This window comes from Pan troglodytes, chromosome 7 (genome assembly GCF_028858775.2).
Source record: "Pan troglodytes isolate AG18354 chromosome 7, NHGRI_mPanTro3-v2.0_pri, whole genome shotgun sequence".
In the NCBI taxonomy this organism is placed as follows: Eukaryota; Metazoa; Chordata; class Mammalia; order Primates; family Hominidae; genus Pan; species Pan troglodytes.
The window spans coordinates 135,746,294-135,770,201 of NC_072405.2; the positions used below are offsets into that span (position 1 = coordinate 135,746,294).

The 23,908-nt window shown below is 51.0% G+C and overlaps 1 protein-coding gene and 1 long non-coding RNA gene across 4 annotated transcripts; both read left to right on the top strand.

Moving 5' to 3' along the window:
* The first annotated feature begins 354 nt into the window (after nt 1–354).
* On the top strand, nt 355–4,045 carry LOC134810914 (uncharacterized). The gene is made up of 2 exons (XR_010159672.1): nt 355–692; nt 3,140–4,045. It is a non-coding gene; the product is annotated as an uncharacterized LOC134810914 (long non-coding RNA).
* An 8,941-nt stretch (nt 4,046–12,986) lies between these two features.
* TRIB1 (tribbles pseudokinase 1) lies at nt 12,987–21,500 on the top strand. 3 transcript variants are annotated; one of them, XM_016959855.4, is made up of 3 exons: nt 12,987–14,350; nt 16,403–16,695; nt 19,098–21,500. In XM_016959855.4, the coding sequence occupies exons 1-3, from the start codon at nt 13,991–13,993 to the stop codon at nt 19,561–19,563; spliced, it is 1,119 nt and encodes a 372-aa protein (XP_016815344.1). In that variant the 5' UTR covers nt 12,987–13,990; the 3' UTR covers nt 19,564–21,500. The 3 variants fall into 3 exon arrangements, with proteins under 3 accessions (XP_016815344.1, XP_063673437.1, XP_016815345.1); XM_063817367.1 differs by having other exon boundaries at nt 13,489–15,220; XM_016959856.4 differs by lacking the exon at nt 12,987–14,350 and adding an exon at nt 15,954–16,173.
* Nucleotides 21,501–23,908: the final 2,408 nt, after the last annotated feature.

Here is a 23,908-nt window from a genome sequence, read left to right on the forward strand (position 1 = left end):
CACTGGCTCCCAGTCTTTTTAGCTGTGTGACCTTGAGAAAGTGACTCAGCCTCTCTGAGCCTCCCTTTCCTCAGCTGGAAAATGGAGCTAATAGTAACCACTTGCAGGGCTGTTTCGAGGATGGATGAGATAATGTATACAAAGTACAGCAAGTGACATTGAGTCAGTGCTTAGCATCGGTGGGTTCCTTTCCTCAACAAAGACCAATAATCTATGACCACACATCCTCCCCAACGAAGGAGGCTGCCTGAACCCACAGGCTGTGTGGACAACTCCACCTCTGCATTCTTTCACAGAAAGCCAGATTTTTGTCTACCAGGTTTGCATAAAGTGAGGTATAGCGTCTGTGAACACAGTCTGTGGCTTCTGAGCTCACAGTGGCCATTACTCAACCCAGAGGAGAAAAGACTTCTATGCCTCAGACGCTTGGTGATCTGGCATGATTTGGCCCTGGCCCACTTCATCTTTCAGTTCACGGTCTGCAGCACTCCTCACGAATATTGCAGAAGAGCCACTGGCTGAGAGTATTTTTAAATGGAAACCCCAGAAACCAAACGGTCCTGTGCTTGGGGCTAGCTTTGTTCAAGAATGAAAGGAGACAGTCTTGGCGGGCTGAGTGAGGGAAAATGGTCTGTTTGAAGGGGAAAGATGAATTACTTCAAAATAGCCTGCAGAACTTGGATCAGATCATGGTAAGGTGGGGACTTCTTCTTCTTCTTCTTTTTTTTTTTTTAACAAGAAAAAGGAAAAAACAACTTGTGGATATGCGTGTGTGTATGTATATGTTTTTTGTTTGTTTTCTGTTTTGTTATATTTATTTATTTATTTAGTTTTGAGACGGAGTCTCACTGTGTCACCAGGGTTGGAGTGCAGTGGCCTGATCTCGGCTCACTGCAACCTCCGCCTCCTGGGTTCAAGAGATTCTCCTGCCTCAGCCTCATGAGTAGCTGGGATTACAGGCACCCGCCACTATGCCCAGCTAATTTTTTGTATTTTTAGTTGAGACGGGGTTTCACCATGTTGGCCAGGATGGTCTCGAACTCCTGACCTCGTGATTCACCTGCCTCGGCCTCCCAAAGTGCTGGGATTACAGGCATGAGCCACTGTGCCTGGCCACTTTTTTTTTTAGGCAGAGTCTCACTCTGTTTTCAGGCTGAAGTGCAGTGGCATGATGATCTCGGCTCACTGCAACCTCCGCCTCCCGGGTTCAAGTGATTCTCCTGCCTCAGCCTCCCAAGTAGCTGGGACTACTGGTGTGCACCACCACACCTAGCTAATTTTTGTATTTTTAGTAGAGACGGGGTTTCACCATGTTGGGCAGGATGGTCTCGATCTCTTGGCCTTGTGATCCGCCCACCTCGGCCTCCCAAAGTGCTGGGATTACAGGTGTGAGCCACCGCGCCTGGCAATGTCTATGTTTTTGGTGAGTGCTTTCTGTACCGAGATGACTCACTGGTGCAGCAGAGCTTGTAAGGTCTGAGCACAGGGACCTTCCTGAGACTTGGGAGATGCTCATTGGGATTGCAGGGCAATTGTATGAGTGTTTAGAAAATGACTTTTTTCCTTTCAGCTCAGCTCACACTGATCCATGCAGGACAGAAGAGGGCATCTCGGGTTGGCAGGGCCCTCTTGCATGTGGTTGTACAGGGCTGAAATCCAGCCTGCTCTCCGCTGGCCAAGCCCTCTGCTCTGCTGTGGGGGCTACCTGTGCCCTGCTGCAACCCATCCAGAGGGTAGGGCACCCTTTTCTAGCTAGCACTGAAAGGTGTCCTATGGGCTGAAGAGGCTCTGCCTGTTGGACTTCCTGACTCATCTGGAACAGTTCCAGAATGTTGTTCTGGTTGTCTATGGCTAGGAGTGTAACAAACCACTCCTAAACTTGGGGCATAAAGCCGTTCTGTGGGTCAGGCCACACAGGACAAGGGGCGGGGGAGCCCAGGGTGGGGTGAGGATGGCGCTTGTCTGCTCTGTGGTATCTGAAGCTGGAGCATTCACCCCTAGGGTGGCTTCCTCACCCCCTGTGTGGTACCTGGGCTGGGACAGCTGTGGGACGGGCTCAGCTCAGTCTGTCATCTGGAGGGGCTCCCTGTGGCCTCTCCAGCATCACGTTCTCAGGGGAGAGGGGATTCTTACCTGGCTGCTCAGAGCTGCAACTGCCAGTGTCCAATGGAACCAGGCAGAGGCCGCATGGTTTTTATGACCCAAGCTGGAAAGTCTCAGAGTGTCACTTTCATTGTGACATTGGTTAAGGCAGTCATAAGGCCACCCAGATTCAAGAGACTCCTGCCTTTTGATGGGAAAAGTGTCAAAGAATTTGCAACAGTATTTTTAAAACTATCACAGTGGGGCTGGGCACGGTGGCTCACGCCTGTAATCTCAGCACTTTGGGAGGCCGAGGCAAGAGGATCACTTGAGGTCAGGAGTTCAAGACCAGCCTGGCCAACATGGTGAAACCCCGTCTCTACTAAAAATACAAAATATTAGCCAGGTGTGCTGGGATGTGCCTGTAGTCCTAGTTACTTGGGAGGCTGAAAGGGAAGGATCGCTTGAACCTGGGACACAGAGGTTGCAGTGAGCTAAGATTGTGCCACTGCACTCCAGCTTGGGCAACAGAGCAAGATCCTGTCTCAATAAATAAAGAAAGAAAGAAAGAAAGAAAAAATGATCACAGGGGTCTTCTGGGTGGGGCAGATAGGAAGAAAGGAGGCACCCCTTATACCTAAAACACCCTGCTCCCCTTTTGTCCTCTCCCTTGGTTGGGGGACATCTGTTTCCAGGCTCTGGACCCCTTTTCTGCTATCTGGAGGGTCTCCCAGGAAGGGAGGGTCTCAGGGGAGCATTTCTTGGGGGTAAACTCAAAGGTCTCCAGGGTCCAGGCTGCTAACCTAAATGTGATGTGGTGGATGTTAGACAGTAAGGAGTGGTGAGGGCTGTGGTAAACTAGACAGTGCATGCCTCACTCCCCACAGAATTGCCAACACTGAGATGGGCTAACAAACGTGGCCTAAGACTGGATTTGCCCTGTGGGTTCCTGGCTCATGATTCCTGATATTAAATTAAAGAATTAGTGTCAGAGATGAATGGGACCTCAGAGATCACCGAAACCACTAAGGTCAGTGGTTTTCATTTTTTTACTCAGGAGCGGTGGAAGCCTTTTCTCCAGCAAGATCTTACAGAACAAGCATCATCTAGAACATCTGGCGAAAGCTGGAATGGGTGGCTCAGAGACTCACATTAGCTACCTGCTCTCTCCCCAGATGCCACCATAATAACCTTAAGGTTGCAGGGAACTCAGCGTGAACATCACCAGTTCAACATCTTCATTCAAAAAGGAGAAAAACAGCTGGGAGCAGTGACTCACACCTGTAATCCCAGCACTTTGGGAGGCCGAGGCGGGTAGATCGCCTGAGGCAGGAGTTCGAGACCAGCCTGGCCAACATGGTGAAACCCCTTCTCTACTAAAAATACAAAAAATTAGCTGGGCATGGTGGCGAGCACCTGTAATCCCAGCTACTAGGGAGGCTGAGGCAGGAGAATCGCTCGAACCCGGTAGGTGGAGGTTGCAGTGAGCTGAGATCGCGCCACTGCACTCCAGCCTGGGCAACAAGAGTGAAACTCCATCTCAAAAAAAAGAAAAAAAAAAAAAAGAAAGAAAGAAAGTTGCAGCAAAATAACTCAGAAAGACATGAAGGGTGTGTCAGCATTTGACCCAAGGCAGGCATGGTGCTGTGTTTGCCCCTGGATCCAGGAAACCCCCAGCTCTGACCTTCAGAAGCTTCCAGTCTGGCCACCCCTACAATGCCTGCAAACACTGGACCAGCCATGCATGCAGACAAGTGACAGACTGTCCATGGCCCTCCAAGTCCAGCTCTTCTAGGAGGTCTCTCCTGATCCTTCCTTCTTCTCCCTGCTAAGTGATTCTCTTCCTTCTCAGCACTAGACTGTAGGTAGCTATTTGTCTATGTTTCTGTTAATGTGCCTTTCTCACTATGGCTCGTTCCTTGGAGGGCAGGGATTGTACTAATTACAGATCTGATCAAGAACATTTTACAAGGGTCAGGAGTGGTGGCTCACGCCTGTAATCTCAACACTTTGGGAGGCTGAGGTGGGTGGATTGCTTGAGTCCAGGAGTTCAAGACCAGCCTGGACAACATGGCAAAAACCCATCTTTACTAAAAATACAAAAAAATAGCTGGGCATGCTGGTGCACGCCTGTAATCCCAGCTACTCGGGAGGCTGAGGCAGGACAATCGCTTGAAACCGGAAGGCAGAGGTTGCAGGGAGCTGAGATCTCATCACTGCACTCCAGCCGAGGTGACAGGGTGAGACCCTGCCACAAAACAAACAAACAAACAAACAAACAAACAAACAAAAAACATTTTACGCTGGGCATGGTGGCTCATGCCTGTAATCCCAGCACTTTGGGAGGCTGAGGTGGGCGGATCATGAGGTCAGGAGATCGAGACCATCCTGGCTAACGCGGTGAAACCCCATCTCTACTAAAAATACAAAAAATTAGCCGGGTGTGGTGGCTTGTACCTGTAGTCCCAGCTACTTGGGAGGCTGAGACAGGAGACTTGCTTGAACCCAGGAGGCAGAGGTTGTGGTGAGCCGAGATCGGGCCATTGCACTCCAGCCTGGGCGACAGAACAAGACCTCGTCTCAAAAAAAAAAAGAAACAAAAAACATTTTACAAGTAAGAGACCGTAACGTGCATGTGAGGAGGGAGGAGAGAGGGCCTTGGCAAAGTGCTCTGGAATCCCTCCTGGCAAACCAGTACCTCCCTTAGACCTGGACAATCCAGGCCCTCTCTGGTCCTCCAGGAGTATCCTTTCCACTGAGCAAGGGCCGGGGCCTACACAGAGCCTGTGCCTGCCCTTCCAGACCCAATTCCAGGTACCTAGGACCCTGGGATTCCCTGCCCTAATGGTTTGGAACATGCGTTTGGGACTCAGGAGTCTTTTTCCTGGGTCCCATTTTCCCAAGACAACCTGTTGACTCTGCTGTGTGGACCTCTAGGCCTATGGGTGGTCAGGAAGGGCCAAGGGGTGGGTGTGGGATGTGTGTGGGGTGTGCGTGGGGTGTGTGTGTGGGGTGTGTGGGGGGTGCGTGTGGGGGGTGCGTGTGGGGTGTGTGGGGTGTGTGTGTGGGATGTGTGTGGGGTGTGTGTGGGGTGTGTGTGGGGGGTGTGTGTGGGGTGTGTGTGTGGGGGGTGTGTGTGGGGTGTGTGTGGGGTGTGTGTGTGGGGTGTGTGTGGGGTGTGTGTGGGGTGTGTGTGTGGGGTGTGTGGGGGGTGTGTGTGTGGGGTGTATGTGGGGTGTGTGTGGGGTGTATGTGGGGTGTGTGTGGGGGGGTGCGTGTGGGGTGTGTGGGGTGTGTGGGGTGTGTGTGGGGTGTGTGTGGGGGGTGTGTGTGGGGTGTGTGTGTGGGGTGTGTGTGGGGGGTGTGTGTGGGGTGTGTGTGTGGGGTGTGTGTGTGGGGTGTGTGTGGGGTGTGTGTGTGGGGTGTGTGTGGGGTGTGTGTGGGGGGTGTGTGTGGGGTGTGTGTGTGGGGTGTGTGTGTGGGGTGTGTGTGGGGTGTGTGGGGTGTGTGTGGGGGGTGTATGTGGGGTGTGTGTGGGGTGTGTGTGGGGTGTGTGTGTGGGGTGTGTGTGGGGTGTGTGTGGGGTGTATGTGGGGTGTGTGTGGGGGGGGTGCGTGTGGGGTGTGTGGGGTATGTGTGTGGGGTGTGTGTGGGGTGTGTGTGGGGTGTGTGTGGGGTGTGTGTGGGGTGTGTGGGGGGTGTGTGGGGGGTGTATGTGGGGTGTGTGTGGGGTGTGTGTGGGGTGTGTGTGTGGGGTGTGTGTGGGGTGTGTGTGGGGTGTATGTGGGGTATGTGTGTGGGGTGTGTGTGGGGTGTGTGTGGGGATCAGGTTTGGGTGTGTCATCTGGGATCTCCAGGGCAGGCCGTGGAGGCCCTACATGGTGAGGACTGAAGGAGGGAAGAGAAGCTCAGGAGGGAAGATAAGGGAAAACAGGTCACAGATCAGAAGCCTCTGTTTATACTCTTGTTCAGGCCTCCGCAGATGTTAGGCCTATGCAAATCTAAGGCTTCCTGTGCTCTTAAAGAAAGAGAAATGTTTGGATAGAATTTTTCTTCATTAGGAGATTGAGGCAATGTATAAAGCAGAAAAGCCATGGCTAGGATTCAGCCCTAAGAGGGTTCAATTCAACTTTGCCACCTTCTGGCTGTGTGACCTTAGACAAATTAATCAGCTTCTCTGAGCCTGTTTGTGCATCTGTACAAATGGTGGTAATAACAATTTTTTTTTTTTTTTGAGATGGAGTCTCATTTTGGCACCCAGGCTGGAGTGCAGCAGCATGATCTTGGCTCACTGCAACCTCCGCCTCCTGGGTTCAAGCGATTCTCCTGCCTCAGCCTCCTGAGCAGCTGGGACTACAGGCGCTTGCCACCATGCTTGGCTACTTTTTGTATTTTTAGTAGAGATGGGGTTTCTCCATGTTGGCCAGGCTGGTCTCAAACTCCTGACCTCAAGTGATCTGCCCGCCCCGGCCTCCCAAAGTGCTGAGATTACAGGTAAGAGCCACCCCGCCCAGGATTTTTTTTTTTTTTTTTTTTTAAAAAAAGGTCTTGCTACATTTCCCAGGCTAGATTTGAACTCCTGGGCTGAAGTGATCCTCTTGCCTCAGCCTCCCGAGTAGCTGGGACTACACGTGCGTGCCACTGCATCCAGCTCAATAACTATTTTCCATGATTGTTTAAACATTAAATTAAACAACAGGAAAGTGTCTAGAATTGGCAGGAACACAATACATGTTTTTGTCTTTCCTAACTTTTGATATATTGTCTTCCCTAAATATGTTCCTTTTTTTTTTTTTTTTTTTTTTTTAAGACAGAGTCTTGCTCTGTCACCCAGGCTGGAGTGTAGTGGTGCAATCTTGGATCACTGTAATCTCTGCCTCCCAGGTTCAAATGATTCTCATGCCCCAGCCTCCTGAGTAGCTGGGACAACAGGCATGCACCACCACGCCCGGCTAATGTTTTTGTATTTTTAGTAGAGATGGGGTTTCGCCATGTTGTCCAGGCTGGTCTCGAACTCCTGTCCTCAAGTGATCTGCCTGCCTCAGCCTCCCAAAGTGCTGGGATTATAGGAGTGGGCCACTGCGTCCGGCCCTCAAACTTTTTAATTCATTTTATTTTTTAGAATGTAAGGTCAGGGAGCATAATGCACTGGACACATACCCTCTGTGTGTGGCTACAAAGCCTCACGTGCCGTGAGACAGGGAGATGGAAACTGGGGGCCCTGGCCTCTAAGGATTTCCATTTTAGAATGGGTAGAACACTCAGAGCCTTCCTAACGTTGCTGCCATGCATCTACCTTGGCATGAATGAAAATGAATCAAGCCAGAGGTCATCAGCAGCCTAACCTTGTCCAAAAAAATCGATACAGGTTTCCCCATGTTATGTAATACGTGAGCTCCTGAAAAGTCAGAGTTAAATCAATTTTCTCACAGCTGACCATGTACTGAGCATCCAGCATCAGCTGAGCATCATGCCGAGGCTACGCAGGACACACACGCATGCACGATCAGTGGTGATTCTGGCTTTCAGGCCTCATCATAAATGCCCCAGAGGAGCTTGTGGATGGCATCGCTTGGTAGAGACCCTTTAATATGGGAAGAATGACTTCCTAATTACCATCCTATTTATTTAGATATTTGTATTTGTCGATTTGCAGTTTCATAGTACAGTCTTTTTGTTTTTTTTTTCAATTCTCACATATAGCAAGTCCTTAATGAATATTTGTTGACTAAATGAATACTGCTCAAAATCAAGGCACACCCATACCTGATAATCTCCCACATTTGGGTCTGGCTGGATGATCCAAAAGTACTTTCCACATATTTATACTTCCTCATTTCCATTAAGAACTGTGTAGGGGAGGAGGCCAGGCTCAGTGGCTCGCACCTGTAATCCCAGCACTTTAGGAGGCTGAGGCCGGAGGATTGCTTGAGCCCAGGAGTTCGAGACCAACCTGGGCAACATGATGAAACCCCATCTCCACAACAAAACTAAACAAAACTAAACTGTGTAGGAGAGGAAAACCAGGCCTTTATTACGCCCATTTCACAGGTGAGACAACCGAGGCTCATTAAGAGCCACTGGCTTCCTCAAGTGAGTATCTGAAAAGTCTGAGGGAATTTCAGTCCAGATTTTACCAGTAGGGAAGCCCTCCGCAAAGAAATCAAGACAATTTTAGCTGCCTTGTGCCTTGGCCTGCCTTATCTCAGGCCTTGCCAAAGGTCCATGTCCATCTTCCCCGGCATGCAGGCTGGGAGCCCCACAAGCCCCTGCTTTCCCCAACACCCCACCTCCCATTACCTCTCCAGGGCCAGACGTCTAACTCCGAAATCTGTGCCCTGCTCTCCAGCCCCTGTCTCTGTCTGAAGTCCAGTGTTCCCTCTCCACTTGTCATCTCAGGCTCTCCTTGTGGGTGACCCTCTGCCCTGGAGTGCATTTATTTGGTTGACACTTACTAAGCCCCCTCTTTTTGTTTTTTTTTTTTGAGATGGAGTCTTGCTCTGTTGCCCAGGCTGGAGTGCAGTGGCACAATCTCAGCTCACCACAACCTGTGCTCCCCGGGTTCAAGCGATTCTCGTGCCCCAGCCTCCAGAGTAGCTGGGACTACAGGTGCCTGCCACCACGCTTGGCTAATTTTTGTATTTTTAGTAAAGACGGGATTTCACCATGTTGGCCAGGCTGGTCTCAAACTCCCGACCTCAAGTGATCCACCTGCCCGGCCTTTCCAGAGTGCTGGGATTATAGGCGTGAGCCACTGTGCTTGGCCTAAGTCCCTCTTTTATAATGGACACTGGGCTGGGGGCTGGATGAACACGAATGAACAAGACACAACCCCTGCCCTCTGGGAACACAGTTGCGTGGAAAGGGTCATGAGAGATAGTTGGACAGAGGACTCGACAGCATTCGGTAGGACACTGAGATCTGAGTGCAGGCGCTGGGGAAATCCAGATGGTGTTTTGAAGGATGAGTAAGAGTTCCTTTCCTTGGAAAAGGAAGAGAGGGAATTCCAGTGGGAGGGAACAGCGCAGGCTGAAGTGCAGAGATGTGAATTGGCAGATAGATCAGTTTGGGGCCCTGCCAGGAGCTGGCATGGGTAGGACAGAGGGGAGGAGGCAAGAAAGGTGAGGCTTGGAAGGGAAGTGGGCCTGGAAGGTGAGGCTCGGAAGGGAAATGGGGCTTGGAAGAGGGCCTACTTTTCCATACTGTGGTGTTTGGATTTTATTTGGGGGTGGGGTCCCTGCAAGGTTTTAGGTCAGTGCCTTGTGTGATCACATTCGGATTTTAGGAAAGTGACTCCACAGCTGTGTGGGGGATGGATCAAGGGGATACACGACATACTGTGTTTTGTGCATCACTGTGTCTCCAGCACTTAGTGGGTGCTGACACCAAGTAGGGGCTCAATGTTTGTTGAAGGGATGAATGAGTGGCTCCATTGAGAACTTACTGCAGGAATCCAGGGGAAGGTTGTGAACTAGGATTATGGGAGTGGGGAGAGGGCCAAACGTGGGAAAGGGAGAAGGTTTCTATTAGACAGGGTCTGGGCAGGAAAATGGAACTCAGGCCAAGAAGTTCAGTGGAAAGAATTTATGTAGAAAACTAGTTACAAAGGCATAGAAAGGGCAGAAACAAAACAGAACAAAACATGGTGCTGGGGGCCACCCAGAGATTAGCAACATCTGGAAGCTGCTGCCACCCTACGGCTGGAGGGACAAAGGTGGTTTCACCTGCTCCCAGAAGCCAGAGTCCCTGGAGTGAGCTCGGACCATGAAGAAGGGGTGCCACAGGTTGAACTCCCCAGGAAGCTGACTCTGAGATGCAGGCCAGCCTGCAAGAGGATTGTGTGGGAAGAGGGGGAGGAAGGAACAGGATTGGGCAGAGGAAAAAGCTGGGCTGTGATGCAATTTTAGGAAGGCCTAAATCTGGGAGCTCTGAAGCTGGGATGCCTTGGACAGGTGGCCCAAGTTGGGACAAGGGGACCTTTATTCTTCCATGATCAGCAGTCACTGGATGTGGACCCTTGGGAAGGGTGTGTGACCTCCGGCAAAGTGGCTCTTCTCAGTCAAGGCAATTTCCAAAACAGCTCCTGATATGCACTCCCAGCAGCCAGGGAAACAGATCCTCCAGTTGGGCAGCGGGATCTGGGCAGCACATAGTAGCAGCCATGCGGAGCGGCTGCCTCCTCTGGAGCCCCAGAGGAGGTGTGGCCAGCTGCCTGAAGCAAATAGTAGCCTGGGCATTCTCTCCTTCCTCCTGCCTTCTAATCTCCCTCCCGGGCCTCCCACTGGGCAAACTGGGCTGGAAGCCAATGGGCAAGTGAGCCTGGGAAGTAGAGCTGGTGAGGGCCAGCCCCAGGGAGCTGAACAGTGCGGGGTAGGGCCCGGCAGTGAGAGCTCACAGGTCTAGGGTGGGCTGTGGGAGAAAGGAAAAAGGCAGATTCAAAGGGGAACCCACGATGAGTGCCTGTGATCCTGGCCCTTGGGTGGGCGGAGCTGGGTGGATGGTGGCATGCCTGTCTCTCAGAAGAGGCAGAGAAGGAGGCACACACCTGGGAGGAAGATGCTCAGGGGCCATGCTGAGTTTGCCATTGAAGTGCTGGCAGCTCAGTGGATCTTACATTCTGGCACAGAATAATCTTCAAAGACAAAAAAAATGTAGGTGGGGCCGGGCGTGGTGGCTCAAGCCTGTAATCCCAGCACTTTGGGAGGCTGAGGTGGGTGGATCACTTAAAGTCAGGAGTTCAAGACCGGCCTGGCCAACATGGTGAAACCTCGTCTCTGCTACAAATAAAAAATTACCCAGGCATGGTGGCGGGCACCTGTAATCCCAGCTACTGGGAGGCTCAGGCAGGAGAATCACTTGAACCCGGGAGGCAGAGGTTGCTGTGGGCCGAGATTGGGCCACTGCACTCTAGCTTAGGCGATGGAGGGAGACTCTGTCTCAAAACAAACAAACAAACAAACAAACTAACTAACTCTTCGGTGGGCTCTCCTCTGGGCACAGGACCAAGTGCAACATGGCTTTCAAGCCCTTCCCAACACTGTCTCAGGAGACCTCTGCAGGCTCAGCTCCCACCACCCTTGTAGTTTCTCTGGCCTGCTAGCCCTGCCCTTCCACACACCCCTTGTCTGGCCCGGCCTCCCACCATTCATACTCTCCCTTGAGCAACTCCCTCACAGTCCCTGCACATCTCCCAGGTCAAATGCCTTCTAGAGTCCTCCCTAACTCCTGTTTCCTGTTTTCCCCTACAAATTGTAATCTCTCCTTCCAGTCGCCATAAATGCTTAGGAGCTTGACCGCACCACCCCTTATGAGCTACTTAACCGCAGCAAGTAACTTCATCTTTCGTTCTTTCTTTTTTTAAATTATTATTATTATTATTATTATTTATTTTTTGAGACTAAGTCTCGCTTTGTCCCCAAGGCTGGAGTGCAGTGGCACGATCTCGGCTCACTGCAACCTCTGTCTCCCAGGTTCAAGTGATTCTCCCACCTCAGCCTCCCCAGCAGCTGGGATTACAGGTGCGCACCACCACACCCAGCTAATTTTTGTACTTGTAGTAGAGACGGGGTTTCACCATGTTGGCCAGATTGGTCTTGAACTCCTGACCTCAGGTGATCTGCCCACCTCAGCCTCCCAAAGTGCTGGGATTACAGGCGTGAGCCACCACGCTTGGCGTAACTTCATCCAAGGCTTCAGTTTCTTCCCTGTGAAATGGGGCAAAAAATAACCCCATAGTGTGGTTGAAAAACTGAAGTAATACATGTAAAGTGCTAAGAACAGTGTCCGACACATTGTAGGCCTCGATTCATGTTAGCTATTATTATTATTTTAATTTTCACCTTCTAATTCCCAGTGTTTAGCTCTTGGTAGATGCTTAATTAGAATTTGTTGAACGGATGGAGAATTAATAAGGAAAATGATTTATTCTTGAGGCTCGACCTGGTTTTAGAAAATTAAGTATTTAGCAGAAGGGCAAGGAAGGGCTCTCTGATAATAGTTATATTGTTGGGTGCCCAGGGACTCCAAACTGACCTGGTTCACTCAAGAAAGAAAAATGACAGATTCCAAGTTGTTTCACGCGCAACTTTGATGCTCATTCAAATCACACGGAATGAATGCATGCGCACCACCAGGCAGGGCTGCCCGGGTGCAGGCGGTATCTCTGGCAGTGGCCAGAACGACTTCCACCAGCCTACCCACCTACCCAGGTTGGCACTCAGGCCCTAGACCCTGCGGCGCGTGTGGAGGCTGGGGAGGGAGTAGGAATCCGGCGGCAGCCACGTGGGCCCCTTCCGCCCGCTCCCCACATCCTTTGTTTCCCACCGGCCCTGGCTCAGGAAGCTCTTTCTGCGAGTCACCACGAAGGGGCGGCCCGGGAGCCTGGAGAAGCTATTTCCGTGCAATCCGGGCGGGCGGCAGGCGCGGGGGGGTTGGGGGGGCGTGGAGGTGGAGGCAGCGCAGAAGGCCCAGTGTTTGCTTTTATTTCATCCAACAGAAGGTTCTATTTGTGGAAGCGAACAGACGCTGGGGATTAGAGCTGGGAGGGGGCAGGAACAGGGAAAAAAAAAGCCACATCCACTACCACGCACAGGTCTTCCCCGGAACTACCGCGTGGGGGTGAATGACTGATTCTGGAATTCATCACCTCCCTAACCCCCTCCTTCCTCCGGCTGCAGCCGGGCCTCGGCGGCGCCCACGGCTCCAACCGGAGCTCCCCAGGCGCTGGGCGGTGGGGGGATCCCCGGGGCGAAAGGCGTCGCCGCGGGGCTGCAGCGAGCCCCGGGTGCAGAGAACAGTGGTGCGCGCTCCCGCCTCGCGCCCGCAGCCCATTGTGCTTACTGTGAATGAGGCGCGCGCACCAATCAGCGGTCGCTTCGCTCCCCGCGGCCCCGCCCCTCCCGCCCACTTCCCCGGACCCTTACGTCACGGGAACTTTTCCTCCGCCCCCTCCTTCGGCTTCTCCGCTGAGCTGGGGGCCTGCTGGAGGGCGCGCGCGCCGCCTCTTGCCAACTCAGCCCAGCCCGGGGGGCGTGTGCGCGCGTCCAGGCCGGCCCGGGACGCACCACCTGCGCCCGAGCGCGCGCTGCCCGGAGCATCCCCAGCCCTTAAGTCCACCCCCATTCCCCCCACCTTCTGCTCCCTCTCCCCTCCCCCCAGTCTCCTCCCTCCGCTCCGGAGACTGCTCGCCGGGCGGCGGGGCCGGAGTCGTCGCAGCCACCTCATTGCACAACCCGGCTTCCCAACTGTTTACACAGCCCGGCCTGTGAGTGTGTGTGTATACAGCGTGAGTCACCGGGAGGCGGAGGAGGTGGAGGAAAAGGAGAAGGAGGAGTGCACTGGCCGGGATCGGTGCAGCGCTCACACTCACTCACAGTCACTCTCTCTGAGCGCGTCTCGCTCGCTCTCATACACGCCCGGAGCCCAGGAGCGCGCAGGATCCCGAGCGCCGCGAAAAAGTTCCCCTGGCTTTTGCTCGAGACTCATCGCTTTGGGAAGTGCATTTGCTTCGTGGCTCCGCCGAGCCTGCTGAATCCTGTCCTCGCGGCTCGGGACTCCGGGATCGCTGGCCGCTGCCGCCGCCGCCTCCTCTGTCTCCCGGACTGTCGGCAGCCTCGGCAACAATAGTGGCGGCCGCCCCCAGCGAGGCTCCGGGAGCCCTTGCCTGCGGGGGTCCAGGGACTCGAGCCGGCCTCCGCCCCCCGGACGCACAGCCAGCGTGGTCCCCGCGTGCAACGCGAGCGCCGGGGAGTGGCTCCTGCTTTGCCCCTCGTGGGGGCCGAGCCAAGACCAGTCTGCAAACTCCATCCCGCCGGCTGGAAGAAGTCGCGGAGCCGGCGCCAAACCCGCAGCGTCTTCCCGCGCGGATCCCGGGACTTAAAAAGCCGGGGCCACCCCGGCCCAGGACGGGATGCGGGTCGGTCCGGTGCGCTCTGCCATGAGCGGCGCCTCGCAGCCCCGCGGCCCGGCCCTGCTGTTCCCAGCCACCCGAGGCGTCCCGGCCAAACGCCTGCTGGACGCCGACGACGCGGCGGCTGTGGCGGCCAAGTGCCCGCGCCTCTCCGAGTGCTCCAGCCCCCCGGACTACCTCAGCCCCCCCGGCTCGCCCTGCAGCCCGCAGCCCCCGCCTGCTGCTCCGGGGGCCGGCGGAGGCTCCGGGAGCGCGCCGGGGCCCAGCCGCATCGCCGACTACCTGCTGCTGCCCCTAGCCGAGCGCGAGCATGTGTCCCGGGCGCTGTGCATCCACACTGGACGCGAGCTGCGCTGCAAGGTAGGCGCTCCCGGGCCAGGACCCGGCTGGGGTCGGGGGCGCGGGACGGGGTGGTAGGCAAAGGTGCTTGGGGTCCGGCCAACGCTTGGGCTGGGCACAGGGCGGATCAGTAGATTGGGTCAGATAAGACGCCATTTGACCAGGTTCACGTTTTTGTGGATCGAGGGGTTTCCCATGGAGTGATACAATGGGGGCGCCTAGAGGAAGTGCAGTGTTCAGTGGCTTTCTCTATCTGTTCCTTTCCTCAGCGCCCAGTGTAGCGCGTGGCGTTCCATATAAGTTGTGGAATTGAAATGGATTCCAGGGCCATGCCATTCCCCTTCTCTCATTCTCCTCGCTCTCCACCCCCCCTCCCCCGCCAATGTCCTGCCTGGAAGGACGCCCTTTAGTGGGTGCCTCCTAGGAGCTTGGAGCAGCTGGCAGCTCTCTTGCCGGGCTTGCACGGCACCCGGGCTCAGTTGTAGGTGGTAAGGGGGCTGGAAGACTGTGTCCGGCTCCTGCCTTGGGGATTCCGAATTGAATCCGCGCTGAGACTAGAACACGCCCTCCCAAGGGAGCAGTCCCAGAGTCATCCACCCGAGGCGGAGGAATCTGCTCGGAGTAGAAATGTTGAAAAGCCCACACCGGCCAGGAACCCTCGCTTCGATTCACTTTATTTTCCAGCCAGCGATTTTCCTTTGAACATAGGGATCCCATCCAGGAGGAGGAGACACAGCTCCTAGAAACAGGATACGCCGGGTCCTCCTCCTGCGCGGGTAGACGCAGAACGTTCCCACAGTCTACTTTATGCGAGCATGGCACCCCTGCTTGAGGCACCCCGGAGCACCCTCGGGCCGCTCCTTTTCATCCGAAAGATAGGATCACCCCCCAGTTAAGTCGCTTCTGGGTTTTCCGCAACTCACCTGACACTCCCAACACCCCGACCCCGTCCCGGGGCTCGCTGCTGCCACCTACTGCCCAACCCGAATGAAATTTCAAACGCATGATCAAGCCCAGTTTAATAGGGAGAAAAAAAAACCTTTTCTTCTCCATGACTGGGGCTAAGAGCTGTTCTGGGACAAGCATGTATGTGTGTGTGGTGGGATGGGATGGGATGGGGTGGGAGGAGGGGGCAGCAGGGGATTTTTCTAGCTGGTGCCAGAGCAGCCAGGCCTCTTAGAGGTGGGGTGAGTCTGGCCATTGTGCAACCCCTTCCAGTTCCTCTGAGCAGATAATAGCTGAATCCAGATGGTGACAGCCCGTGTGTCACCGTTTCCAGTTGAGTCTAGGATATGAGTAACTGGACTAAACAAAAGGCCTTTAAAGAGACCAGCCAGCTTCCTAGAAGAGAGGAGATGCTACTCATTTCTAGGGGTGGGGTCGGGTGTGGGGGGATAAACAAGTGAAAAACCCATTCGCAGGATTCCATACCCCTCCTGTGAGAATTGTAACTCAAGGCTGCTTACACTTGAGTCGGACTGTAGGCAGGTTGCTTAAGGCTGCATTGTCCCAGCCTCCCCCTCCAAGTCATCTGTTCCTTCTGATTAATGACAGCTCTGCATGTTCTCTGGCCCCTGCTTCCCCTTGGAGGCTGCAGAGTCACCACATTCTGTGCCCTTTCTGTGTTGAGCACTTTGGGTCTGCAGGAGGCACATGCACGTCCAGGGACTGCTTTTCAGCTCCTGGACAGGCCAGGGGCTTCCTTCTATCAGCCACTCAACTAGTGTGGCCTGCAAACAGGAAAGGGCCACAGAGGGTGGGGGGTTTGCTTAGCTCTCAGGAGCTGACGGAAGATGGGAACATGTACAGGAGACAGTTCTTTCAAATCATCTGTGTGAAAGCGGGTAACCCTTTGGGTATTTGCAAGTCTAGAGCTTTAGGTGTTACTGGTTTTAAAGGTGTCAGGGGCAGCTGGGGCTGCGTAAGGTAAGGTGGCAGAGGAAAGGAGTAGGTGAATGGAACTTACTCACATCCTAAGCCCACAGGTTGAGAACTTCTGTTCAGCTCCCTCAGGGGTTTGGGAGGCTGCCTTTGCTTTTCTAGCCCCCTAAATGGGCCCCCTTCTCTCTACAGGTGTTTCCCATTAAACACTACCAGGACAAAATCAGGCCTTACATCCAGCTGCCATCGCACAGCAACATTACTGGCATTGTGGAAGTGATCCTTGGGGAAACCAAGGCCTACGTCTTCTTTGAGAAGGACTTTGGGGACATGCACTCCTATGTGAGAAGCCGGAAGAGGCTGCGGGAAGAGGAAGCCGCCCGGCTCTTCAAGCAGATTGTCTCCGCCGTCGCCCACTGCCACCAGTCAGCCATCGTGCTGGGGGACCTGAAGCTTAGGAAGTTCGTCTTCTCCACGGAGGAGAGGTGAGCGGCCGCCACAGCTTCTCCTGTGGCCTTTTGGAACCAAAGCGAAGGTGCAGGTCATGTAGTTAGGTGCTGTGTGTTGGTGCAAAACAAAGTCAAGGGCTCATATGTCCCAGATTTAGTATTTAGAGCTTCTGTTCCTGAGGTGTCACAGCCAAGGTTGGTTTATTCTGCATTCTCTTGGACGGGGTCTGGGGACACCGTGGCGCTTCTATGGGATGGCAAGTGTTGACAGGGTGCTCTTCCTCTCCTACCCCAGGATCAGGTTCATTCCCCATTGTTGTCAGAAAGGTCAGTTGTCTGGGGTACAAATATTAAACTGCCCTTTACGATATTGCCTTCTGAAGGAAGTGTTCAAATCTTTGCTTATGCCAAGTGCTGTTTTGTACCTGGAAGGTTTCACAGAGCTAGTGAGACTGTCCTATATGCAGAATTCCACCCTCTTGTTTCACACAGCATTCCTCTCCCATCCCAGTCCAGGTTCTCTGTAACATCACATTCTCTGGTGACTTTTTAGACAGCTTGTTTGGATCCGTCTTCAGAAAATAGCCACATTGAATAGTAAATGGAAGTTGGTTAGGATGGATTGCTAAATATAGATCATAGCTTACCTCATAAAGAACAAGATGAGCTTGATAAGAGAGTAATGAGGCATTAAGATTCAAAGCTGAGGTTTCAGCTAGAGAATTCAGGAAGCCGCATGAGATAGACCACACTTGATTTTAAGAGCCAGCCACCTCCCTTGTGGAAAGATTACGAGCAGTAAGGCTGTAACATTGTAGAGGTGAGAGTGAGTTAGTTTGTTGTAAGAAGTGTGCTTATCTCACCTGTGCATTTTTACCTTTGACTCCAGAGCATATGAAACAGTACAGGGTTGAGCTGTCATAAAGCATGACTTTGTATCTGACCTCGCAATAATTATTGGAACAGACTGATTAGCAAAGAAAAGCAAACTGTTGGCAATGAAGAAGTTTCTAATTCCTGGAACATGCTCCTTTGATATGGTGATGCATTTTCTGAAACATGCCTTACACACCTCCTTACTAGCTTTTGAAATCTGCATTGCACAGGCGAATATCATGGGCATGGGGTTTGGCAACCCGGGGGTTAAGCAATGTCAGGCTGACGCTATTCGTGTAACCAGCACAGGTGCAGGGTTTTAGTGCTGTAGCAGCCAATCAGGGGCAGACAGTGTGGGTTGAGTCATATTTTCCGTTTACAGAACCAATGGGTATTTTACATAACGACAGGGAGGTCACGCTGAGGACATACTGAAGTTAGCACATGTATACTACACTCCAGGGAACAGGAAGGCAGAAAAAAAAAAAAAAAAAACAGACCTTTGAGAGGAAAAGGAATTGACCCATCAGCCAGTACCAAATGTTTGCATTTAACTTCACAAGTGACTTACTGAAACAGGGCTATTTCAGAGAAGCAGGCAGAGACAGGGTGTCACCGGATATTAGAGCTTCCCCACCACATGGCTTTGAGTTTTGGGGGATCCAGGAGACTTGGGTGGCTGGTTCTGAATAAGGAGGCACCTGCAGCTTCATAAGAGAGCCTTTGACTGAAGGTGTTTTAGACTTTAGTTGTTACCTGAACAGAGACCCCCCTGTAGAATACATATGCTCACATGTTGATGTGCCATCCCAGGGGGAGTGTGTGTCCCTGTGTAAGAATTTCAGGGTCCCTGCGTCCCTGAAATCCATCAGCCACTTTTGTTTGCTCGCATAACCTCTCTGTCCAGGCAAAGTGTTCTTTGCAACTAAACACCCCAATAAATGTAATTAACATTCCTTGCAACTTTCCCATCCTAATTGTTGCAGCCTGGGCCCAGGTGGACAAAGTTTGCTCCGTGTGCATGTATCAGTGCGGGCACCAGCGCTGATGACCCGTGTGTAATAGCAGTGACTTTGGGCTCCGTGTTCTGTAATGCAGTGTGGGTCCAGGTAGCCCTGGCAGTCATAAGAGAGAAGATGGGTTCGTAGGACGCTCAGGCCCTCCCTGAAGAAGTAGGATATGCTGCTCTTCCCTGCTAGCTTTTGTAGAGAATGCAGCATTCTGAGACAGGCTCCCAGTTCTGCAATGGGAACTTAGTAAATTGCGTAACTCCTATTAGGATATCTCTTGTAAGCTCTAGCATTATGAATACTATTTGGGGCTTTGCATCATACCCTCCACCCCAGGCGCTCTGTCGATACTTTGCAAACATTTATTGCAGTTCGTGTTAGTTTGTGAAATCACGAGCCCTCGGTAGTTGCAGGGCACTGCTTACTGGACGAAGGGGTAAATAGCATTCCTGGAGCCTTTGCTGTTAGTGCCTGTGGGCGCTGTTATTGGGAAGGCTTTGTTTTTCATAGCAGCTGGTGTGGAAATAATGGCTTGCTTCCTCTCTCTTGCAGAACCCAGCTTAGACTAGAAAGTCTAGAAGACACACACATAATCAAGGGGGAAGATGATGCTTTGTCAGACAAACATGGCTGCCCAGCCTACGTGAGCCCTGAGATCCTCAACACCACTGGGACGTACTCCGGAAGGGCTGCGGACGTTTGGAGCCTGGGGGTGATGCTCTACACCCTTCTGGTTGGACGATACCCCTTCCATGACTCAGACCCCAGTGCCCTTTTCTCCAAAATTCGGCGTGGACAGTTCTGCATTCCTGAACACATTTCCCCCAAAGCCAGGTGCCTCATTCGCAGCCTCTTGAGACGGGAGCCCTCCGAGAGACTCACTGCCCCCGAGATCCTACTGCACCCCTGGTTTGAGTCCGTCTTGGAACCCGGGTACATCGACTCAGAAATAGGAACTTCAGACCAGATTGTTCCAGAGTACCAGGAGGACAGTGACATTAGTTCCTTCTTCTGCTAATCCCCAAAACCTCAGAAACCTCATAGTTCTTAACACCTGGCATTTCCATTTCTAAAGATGGACAGGCCCTTTGGCGTGGTACCAACCAGATAATGACTGCATCAGGATGAAAGCTGCTGAACTCGGCATGGCGCCGCCTCTTCTCTGTTGGGATGAGTGACTTTGTTGATTTGAGCAGCATATGCTGTGATTGGCTGCCCTGCAAGTTTGTTTCCCTTAAGGAACCCTCACCAACTATCTCTGCTGGATTTGGGAGTTCCGCATCTTTTATGGAGGGCAGAGTATGGACATCTTACACCCGGTGGTCAAGTGTGTAATAAACTTGAGCATTCGAATGGGAGAAAAAGCAAATCGCACAGTGACATATTTTGAGTAATAACCGTATTTTTCACAGGGTGACAAATTGGGCCAATAAATCTGCCATCTTTGAACTCATCTTTGGTGGCTAGACATGCTACCGCAGCTTCTCTGATGGGAAAGTTCCTTTTTTGGCTTAACACTCACCCTTTCTTCACACTCACATTTACCAATGACTCTGCTCCGTTTTTGGAGCAGGCTGTTTTAAGTTGCTCAGGAGCCTGACGGAACCATGAACCCAGACTCTTCTCTGTTTCCTGCCAAGACCTCATCTGCACTAATGCCTTCTCCCTGACCTTGACACTTCCCCCTTTAGCTATAAAAGCACTTACCAGCTGAACGTGGGACAGTATCACAAAAGATTCCATCTCCCAACGATTTCAGAACTCTGAGCTCAGACAGAGAGACTCCAGATTTTAAAAAATAATTTGAGTGCTTGGAAACTATTAGCTTTTTAAGTTCCTTCCAAATATGTTAGTACCTACCCTTTACTTTTTCCCCAAGACCATCTCAGGGTGGAGCATTCTGTCTAAGAGAAGAAAGATAAGGAGGCTCCCACCCACCTCTCCCAAGAGCAGACATTAAACATCTTTGTGCTTTGAAGAGAGTGAATTTTGGATAGTCTTGTGATTCTCAGACTAACTTCCAGAATTATACTTTAACCCCTCCCAGATATGGTCCGCCTCTGGCATTGTGTGTACATCTGCAGTTTTGCATGGTGGGTTGTTAATATTTCAAATGTGTGGTTTATGAATACGTCTGTATAATCGGCTTCTGGAGTGAAACAGCAAACCCCAAATCTTCAAAGTTGGAAGGAACTTTAAAAATCATCCGGTCCAATCTCTTTCCTCTTTCTGCCACCTCCCAAGGCAGAAATCCCCTCTTCAGCTTCTTTTGTAGGTGGGAATCCAGCCTCTGTTAGATATGTCCAGAGATGGAAACTCACTCCCCTACAAAAGATAGAGCTTAATGGAGAAATTGCAACTTTCATTAAAAAACAAGTTCAGATGAAATATCAGTAACTGTCTTGGACGGTGCTGAAATCAGGTGGTTAAACGGGTAAACAAAATATACTGTATTTTGAGAAATGGCACAAAAACAGGCAGTCATCTTTAAGGGCTACGCCTAGGCAAACTACTAACATGCATTGTGAGAATGCCGTGTATACCTCACGTACTGTGTACTTTGTACATATATTTTACCTTTTATACCTATGTTCGATTTTGTTTTGTTTTGTTTTGTTCTGGCTTTGAGGCTTGTTTTGTTGTCTGTGTCTGTCTGAATAACCTGCGTGTCTAAAACCACGTGAAATGTGAATGATTATTGGCAATATTACCTTGACAGAATCATGGGACTTTGAGAAGAGGGAGGACAGAGGCCTCTGTCGCACTAACGCTCTCGTGGTTGCTCGACTGTTGTATCTGTGATACATTATCCGACTAAGGACTCTGGGCTGGCAGGGCCTTCTGCCGGGAAAGCTAGAAACACTAGGTTCTTCCTGTACATACGTGTATATATGTGAACAGTGAGATGGCCGTTTCTGACTTGTAGAGAAATTTTAATAAACCTGGTTTCGTAAATAGGTGTGGTGAATTTCTTTCGAGTTCCATCTGCTTTGCCTTTTGCAATTTCATGCAGAGGTTGCAAAGGTCTCTGGCCTCAGGACTTACAGTCTAGTTGGGGGTGAGCAGCAAGGGGAAGGTGGAAAAGTAGAGATGATGAGGATCATCGATGACCTTTGGCAGACTTGAACCCATTTGCTTTTCTCATTTCAGTGGGCAAATTTATTTTGATGGATGAAGCCCATTGGGTGTTGATACGTGCTTTGGGTTGAATTTAGACTCGGGAAACATTTTTTATTTTTTATACTCTTTCATAGCAGAATCAGAATCAAGAAACGTTTGAAGGTGAGCATTCATAAATTAACCTTGAGTTGTAAAAATCAGCTTGTCTTTTTTGGGCCGTGGACCCTTGAGAATTTGATAAAGCTATGACCACTCCTGAGAACAGTGTCACATGTATAAAACAACATTTTGTTATCATTGCAGAGGTTCACACAGATCTCTGAAAGCATCATGGGACTTCCGATTGTGAACCAATCCCCCTTCATTAGACTTAATTAAAATGGCTAAGCAAACCATTTTCTTTTTTTTCTTCTCTTATTTTTTGAGACGGAGTCTCGCTCTGTCGCCCAGGCTGGAGTGCAGTGGCGCAATCTCGGCTCACTGCAACCTCTGTCTCCCAGGTTCAAGTGATTCTCCTGCCTCAGCCTCCTGAGTAGCTGGGACTACAGGCGCCCGACACCATGCCCGGTTAATTTTTGTATTTTTAGTAGAAACGGGGTTTCACCATATTGGCCAGGCTGGTCTTGAACTCCCAACCTCATGATCCACCCACCTCGGCCTCCCAAAGTGCTGGGATTACAGGCGTGAGTCACTGCGCCCGGCCAACAAGGCATTTTCTTTCTTTTACTTTTTCCTTTCCATAAGTGAAAATGGAAATAAAAGCAAGGAAAATACTAAGGTGACATTAATTTGAATCACAAAAGTAGAGAAAGGAAAAGGGTTTTTTATTGTTTATAGCTTAACTATTTATAGCTTCACTTCAGAATCTAGTCTAAATGAAGAAAATTTGTATCCAGATTGATTTTTAAAAATACTTCACATTGTAAAGTGTAACAACAAAAATGCACATATAAGTGTGTAGCTCAGTAAATTTTCACAAACAACACACAGGCATAACCAATAGATCTAGAAAGCAGAACACTGGGAGGTCCTCAGGAACCTCTGCCTGCCCTTTTCAATTTTTGCCTGGTGCCTGCTCTAAGTGTAACCACCATGGGATGGGATTTTAATTCTAACCTGTATAAGTTAGGATGAGGACCAATTCATCAACTCTGGACTCACACGAAGAGGCGGACAGAAGTTAGTGATGACACAATTACCCTTTTTTAGGACTCAGGCCGGGATTGGCCAGGAAAGCAGACACTGAAGTTAGAGCAACTCAGGCCTTGTGACCCAGGAACTTAAGAAATGTAAAAATCATCTCAGAAGCAATGTGGGAAATGGCCAAATGCCTGGGTAGCTTAGGAACTCAGAAGTTGGGGGTTGGTCTCTGGCCATCCCATGAATAGGACTTTAAACCCCAAAGTTCCTGAAGCAGACCTCACAACAGACCTTGTTGCCTGCTCCAGTGAACCCAGACAAGGCTCAGCGTGACTTCTTGGGCATTCAGGATGCTAATACTTTGGCCTTAACCGAGGTTTTAATCTAAGGATTTCAAAAGACTTTGCAAGCAATTAAGGTTATAACACCTCTTTGTACTGTTGTTGCATGCACCAGATGGACAGAAATATGGGTCAGGATTGGCTGGGATGACATGTGATACCACAAATCCATACATTTAATCTCTTCTAAGGTTGGAACAAATCTGGGGCAATTGCAACCAGTTAAATTATATAAGGTCAGAATGAGTGTGCTGAAAAGCTGGCTGCTTTTATTTTCCCCTGTGTCATCAACATACTTGTCATTTGAGGAAGTCATCCAAGTAACATCTCAATAACCTTTTATTCATGTCATATTTTCTGGAAGTTTCTCCTCTCCTCCCCAGGGAGTCACAGCACATGAGTGAAATAGGCAAGTCAAATATTTCCCTGAAGTTGAAAAAACAGAGGCTCAAACGTCTTTCAGTAGCTACTCAGGAGTAAGCAGCTCAGAGCTGGGATATGAACTTGGGTCTTTGGACTCCATGCCCAATGTTGTTGCTCTGCCTACACACCACCACACAAAGTCTCCTGGTAAGAATAATGATGAGAGAAAGTGGTTCAAGACAAATACAAATACTGAATTTTTAGCTCCACAAATGTCTTCAAATGACCCAGTATGTCAATTATAAATGTGTAGGCATTATGGAAGATGAGCAATCCATTATTCATTCAACAAACATTTACTGGGCACCTACCATGTGCCAGACATTGTGGTAGACCCTT